At 40.0% G+C, this 6,545-nt stretch overlaps 1 protein-coding gene across 1 annotated transcript in view; it reads right to left on the bottom strand.

Annotated features, from left to right (window-relative positions):
* Positions 1-2,798: 2,798 nt before the first annotated feature.
* enox1 (ecto-NOX disulfide-thiol exchanger 1) overlaps positions 2,799-6,545 on the bottom strand; it is a 47,580-nt gene continuing 43,833 nt past the window's right edge. Inside the window, 2 exon segments of the mRNA XM_030398011.1 lie at positions 2,799-4,276; positions 4,783-4,886. Of these exon segments, the coding sequence (XP_030253871.1) occupies positions 4,145-4,276; positions 4,783-4,886 (236 nt within the window). The 3' untranslated portion in view covers positions 2,799-4,144.

Genomic DNA, 6,545 nt, shown 5'->3' with positions numbered 1-6,545 from the left:
CTGTACCTCTTGTTTATCAATTAAAGTGAGAGTGAGAGATTTGTCCTATCCATGGTCAGCTCAACTTTCCATGTTCAGATCTTAGCAGGTGTGTCTCCTGAAGAAGTATCACATTGGCATTCAGATTTTTGATATAAGTCATAATCTTTGTCCTTTTTATTGGGGCATTTAGGCCCCCCGTGTTTAAAGAGGTGAACCTTACCATTTGCCCACCGGTTGCCCCTCCATCTAATGAGCCAGTCATGTTACAACGAATGATAGAAAGGGTATAAGGTCGATTCTAAGAGGCAGGCAGCAGAAGGTGAGCGAAATCATAACAATGATATCAAAGACTTAACAAACCATTAAACAGTGCGACTTGTCAATACGAAACAAACAAAAAAGGTCTTTATTACCAGCCCATTCCCTAGACCCCTTTCCCATCTGTGAGGAGACCTGGTCTCCTGCCCTTGTCCCCTCCCATATCCCCCCATCCCCTAGGAATGTCGTCAACTTCTGAACTAACTTGCTCATACTTCCCTTTCTCTTACCTCAAAGAGTCATCTCAGAACGCACAACTCAAGAAGTGTCATAATATGTTTTACATAACCCTTTGAACCTTTGACAAAATACTTCAATGTACCATTCCAACATGAGGTGGAGAATATAAAAAATGAAATATTCTGTGTAATATGTGGAATTTTACATGGTAAACTATGACCCAAGTAAAATGTTAAATATAATTATTTACCATTACTGTATTAAGTACATTTTCAGAACAGAACAAAACAAACCAAGTCCAACGCTTAGTTAAGCTCAACATTAGTCAAAACTTACAATTACTGTGCATTTCTTCATCTAAATGAAGACTATTAGCTCTGTAAAAATTGCAGATATAGAAAAATAAAAAGAGAGGATAAAGCAACAAACCCTTGCACATTTAGTTGTCCCATAAAACCCCAATTTTTTTTTTATTTGTGGTCTGCATTTTTTCCAGTCTTGACTCCAGGGCCACGAAGGAGTTTTTAAGATCCGTCATTATGCTAGCTCTGTGTGTTTCTTTTTTTTTTTTGATATACTATTATAATCCCAAATTGGGAAATTCTTTTTTTTTTCACTCACATTACACACAGGTGCGCACACACAAACACACACATGCAGTGTAGAGGAGATGAGCGAAGGGGCAGCCACACATGCTACGGCGCCCAATGAGCAGTGTTAGGGGTCGGTGCCTTGCTCAGGGGCACCTCGGCAATGCCCAGGATGTGAACAAGCACTCTCCAACTGCCAGTCCACATCATTCTTTCTTGGTCCGGGTGGGACTTGAACCGGCGACCTTCAAGCCCCCAAGCCAAGTACCTACGGACTGAGCTATTGCCCCCCGCTATTTTCCAGCAGGCCTCTGATGCTAGTTTAACATGTGTTAGCGTAGGCACTCAGAGCTTTACTCTCGCTCTTCTTTGACAGTTGTGTTTGCTTTTAACATTATTCCTGGTGATACGTTGTTATACTGAGGTTGTGGGGCGTCAGTTCTTACTTGGTTCGTTGAGGGCATAAGAAAAATACAGGTTTTTGCAAAGTTGAGTTACGGAGGAGGGAGACTGAGCCGCTCTCATGTGCTCACCAAACCGGAAGTCCTCTCAAAGATTTAACTAAGCAAAAGTGTCTTTAAGTGACCGGGCAGTTATAACATTAGCTTGTGTTCAGAGCTCTAAAGTGTTTGAATTGGTTTTGAGAAATAACATTACTAATGCTTCAGAAAGACAGCATGGCGTTACACCGGGTAATGATTAGCTGGTAACTTGTCTACAGCGATGTGAGGAATAGGGATCTTTACTTTGGATATCTACAGTGATCTGCATGAGGCACTCATCATTGTAATTTAGTTGTTTTGATCAGAAATAGAACAATCAGGGCTTATGTTGATGCACAAAAAGTATAGAGTCTCAGTCCATTACAGTGTCTTTAACCTGCCAGCATAATATCTCACCGACAACCACAGATCAGAAGTGACCTTCTACTACCAGGTCTGTCCAACCACATGAAGACAGAGAAGTGATTTTATCAGTTTATATCTGTGAAAATGTTTTCATTTCAGATGCCTCATTTCGGCAAATTAGAAAATATTAATGTTGTATTTTACTGCTGAATAAATACACACAGGTGTTCACTGCTTCACGCTGACCTGAAGAAGATCCATGGGTGAAACATTAGATCATCATGTCCACATTGAATTAGAGTATTTGCTCCTTGTTTTCTGTCTCATCATCTGAAAACATTAATACAGCAGCAAGTCACTACCAGTTCTCTCCAGTATCTACATTACCACAACAAGTTGAAAAAGTATTAATTATTAAAGGTGATCTACTGTATGAACATAGCATTAACACAATAGACAGGCTCTCTGAAACACTGACCTATGACCAGCATGCACTCTGCACTGTCTGTTCACATTAGCTGCTGTTTAAAAGCAAGGGCAGATATTTCTCTTCAGAAAACATTCTCAAGAGCAATTCCTGACTGGGAAACCCTTGAATGTTTTTGAGGGACAACCGGAGATGTTTTCTAGCCCTGTTTGTCATGAGAACACCAGGTGTTTTCAGTGAGACGTCAGGAGATGTACAGCCGTGTTTGTGGCAACTGGAACAGGGAAGTCATTCTCCACAGAGACAGGTTTGTGTAAACCGTTCACAGGCAGTCATCAGCAGGCCTGGGACAAGCGTCTTAATATGACATCATTAAAACACAAAATAATACATGCATAACAGGAACTACATTAATATAAAACTACTAAAAGAAGGGTAGTGAGTAAGCAAGTGTTTAGGCATAAAGTTTCTACCGATCTCTGCTGACGAAAACTTTATTTAATAAGAAAAACAATGACAAAAGACTTCATGGAAGTGCACTACAAAATCTGTTAATTATTATTTGTATTTTGACATGTACAGCACTCTAGACTGTGAAAACAAAAAAGAGAGAACATGTGGCTGAAAGCAACAAAATAGGACAGATGTGTGGCGTCTCATCCAGTCAGTATCTTCATCCTTTCACTTCTATCTTCTACTTCACTCTTCACTCCATTCATATATATATATCAGAGGGAAACTGTTATCAACTTTTATATTGAAAAAGTATATTTTACAAAAGTAGTACACAGTCAGGACAATTGTTAAACTTTTTTCATCATTTAAATACATTATGTAACTTATGGCAGCAATACGCTTCAGTGCTGCCTTCAGTGAACACCTTTGTACGTTATAATGAAATAAATTAAGTGGAATGATTAACTTGATTTCTTTCCCTCATATAATCCTTTATAGCTCATATTTAGGTTTAGGGTTCCCTTTTCCTTCTTCACTCCTTTAGTTAATGTTCACGATCTGTGCAGGAAGCTCACGTAGGAAGAAATCATTCTGATTATTTCAAACACTGAAGGAATTTCCCTCCATTATGTTCCTCCAGATAAACAATATTGTTACAACAGCAGTCGTATCTTTCTAAATGCATCTGTCTCGATGCGTCTGTGCATGAAGTTGTCTGATGACAGATTTGAAAAGAGATGGTGTTAAAAACTCCTCAGCTGGATTAGTTTTGCCAGTGGGAGGCTTTCTGCTTTATTCCCAGACAAACCCTGCAGTACCACAAAGAGGAAGGGTGGGCTGTCTGTGGTCCCATCATGCTGCCAGATTAGACACCCACTTTCTGGCCAAAATAGTCAATAACTGGTCCTATTTTGTAGATAAATGAAATAAGGTTTGGCGTGACTTTTTTCTGAAGACAAAATATGTGAAGGATCCAATTCTATTCTCCCTTCCTATTGATGGGTTGCTGCTGGGGACCACTGTAGAGAACAAAGTGAGGACAGGTTCCTGTTGCGGTTCATTGTGTTGACTTTCAGCAGTGAGGTGAAGATCAGATGGAACCATCACTTATTTCACCTCAACCTCAAATCAGAAGGGGACTTTGTTTGGGATTTCCTGCTTTTTGAGGTATGAACATCTGTATCTTTCACAGTTTCCAGTGTCTGCTACTGTGAACATCATTGTCCCACACACTGCTGTGTATCCAACATTATTTGTGATTGACAAACGCACTCACACAGTTAAAAGTCTAATCTGTTCAGTGTGTTTTCTCAGTGTGTGTGTGTGTGTGCGTTCTTCCTGCGTCACGCTGCACCAAGACTGTCAAAACCACAGAACTTCCATCGTTTCTCCAGGGTCGCACCGACGCCACTTAGCTCCTGCTTGAACATACTGGGCAGACGGACCATGAGACGCTCCAGCTCGCCTGCCGTCACCTGAAAGACAGAGAGGGAACACCAGTTAATGTTTTCACCACATTATTGTGGCTGCTTTTAAAGATGGAGCACAGTTTAAGCATCTTGAATTTCCTCCTCATTTATGACAAATATATTTTGGATTATATGTTTGTTTGACAATAAGACTCATGAAACATTGTCAGGAATAACATGACAAATTCCAGAACTTATTTCCTTGTAATCTGCAAAGTGACTAAAAAGCTGTCAGATAAACGCAGTAAAGAAAGAAACACAATATTTCCCTCCGACATGTCTCCAAGTACCTTCTAACTGTCCTAAAGTAGAGTACCTGAGTAAATGCACTATTTACTTTCTACCACTGCTGAAGTGTCATAGTTTATATTTATCCTTTTCTGGATGGGCAGCTTTAAATAATTTCCCAGTCTGGGATCATTTTAGTAATTCTATCTATCTGTCTGTCTATCTAAATACAATTAGAGTATACCCACTTCTCTACAGAACTGACTGTTCTGTGTGTCCTTTACCTTTGAGTCCAGTCTCTGTATGTATGACCACAGATACTCAAGGTTAGCCCCAAATGGATGGACGTGGAGAAAGGTCGATATAATTCCTGGAGAGAAGAAGTAAACTCATCAGACAAATTTATTACTGACAGATACTGAAGGGACACCCTGTTTGCATTTCATTCTCTATACAGATACTGTTTAAACAATCAACATGTTTAAAATGGTACAAATTTAGTTTTGCAAGTGTGTGAAGAACACAAGCTAATTAAGCCAATAAAGCTAACAGAGAGAAAGAGAGAACTGATGGACAGCTCTCAAAGGTTCATGCACCAATCTGCAGCCAATCTGCATCCTAATGAAGTGCTCCACAATACACAAACAGCAGAGTGGCCCAGAAAAGATGCTGGCCATAGTAAAAATCGCTCTTGAGTTGATCACTTCTGAGAGGTCCTGCAAAGGTAGGCAGTCATGCAGAGGGAGTGCGGATGGGGGGATGAATAGTGGTGTAGTCGGGGGCAGGGGAATAGAGAGGCGTCCCCTGGAGGACCCGACAGAGCCCATTTTTATTTCCTTGATTTATGTGGCGAAACGCTGGCAATTACAGACAGGCCTAATTCAATTCCTTCCACTAGGCCCATTCACATGGAACAGTGCCACCAGAGAAGGGCTGTAGGGTGTGTGTGTGTGTGTGTGTGTGTGTGTGTGTGTGTGTGTGTGTGTGTGTGTGTGTGTGTGTGTGTATCTTCCACCAAAATACTTTACTGAAGGGGATGGAGGAAAATAACCAACAACCAGAAGCTCAAAACTGAGGCTTGGAGCTGATTTTAACTACATGATATTTTCATTGTATTTTAACAAACAAAAATATTTGGGAAACATGTTGATGTAAATGTGACACCTGCTGTCTGTACCTTTGTATTCACGTCACAAATATTTGAACATCAATAAAGTGAATATCAAACTGTAGATTTTATATACAAAGAAAACATTATTATTTTATTTCATTATTATTTATAATTATATATGCAAAAATATTATATTAAAATCCCTAAATGGCTGAAATACATGTACATTCATTATGGGCAGGATGTAACCAGTCAGAGGCAGAGTAGGGCGGGTCATGCCGAGCAAGCTAGTGTGATATAAAAATAACGGCGCTGCAGCAGTAACAACTGTGTGTCTGCCGACTGACTGCAGTGTATATATTCTATAATCTATAGGCTATGTTACATAGTGATGCTTGTTTAGGTTTGTCCTGTTAATGACCAGGTGAGTGTAATAGTAACTCTGCCTTTTCAGTCTGTAGGTTGTTCGCTCGGTAGTAGTATTCATTGTTTCCCATACAGACAGAGACTGTGAAAACAATAAAACACAGATAACAGTAGGGAGGAAAATGATGACTGAAATAGTCACAAAAAGTAAGTTTTGTAACAGTCTACATCCTGTATGTAACCCGGGAGGCAAGGACAGGGCCGAAAAAGTCAGCAAAGCGTTTACGGCAAAACTGGAAGCTTCTCATTTAATTCTATGTTAACTGTGTACATTAAAAATGAATCTAATACCATGAAAGGTAGATGACATATTCCCATCACCAGCTGAAATGGACATTTTAGTGAATCAATTTGAATCAAAACGATCCCCATCTTTGTGTATAGATCCTGCCTCTATAGATACTGAAAACCTCCCAGCAGCAGCAGCTTTAGAGGCATCAGATTACATCAGGAAGAGGAAGAGCCGAGCCTCCTCTCTCCTTCAGATTTGTATTTCCTTGGAGCCACTAA

The sequence above is a fragment of the Sparus aurata genome, chromosome 19, assembly GCF_900880675.1.
Source record: "Sparus aurata chromosome 19, fSpaAur1.1, whole genome shotgun sequence".
Classification (NCBI taxonomy): domain Eukaryota; kingdom Metazoa; phylum Chordata; class Actinopteri; order Spariformes; family Sparidae; genus Sparus; species Sparus aurata.
The sequence above is the reverse complement of the archived record's forward strand: the minus strand, read 5'-3'. Positions and strand labels throughout refer to the sequence as shown.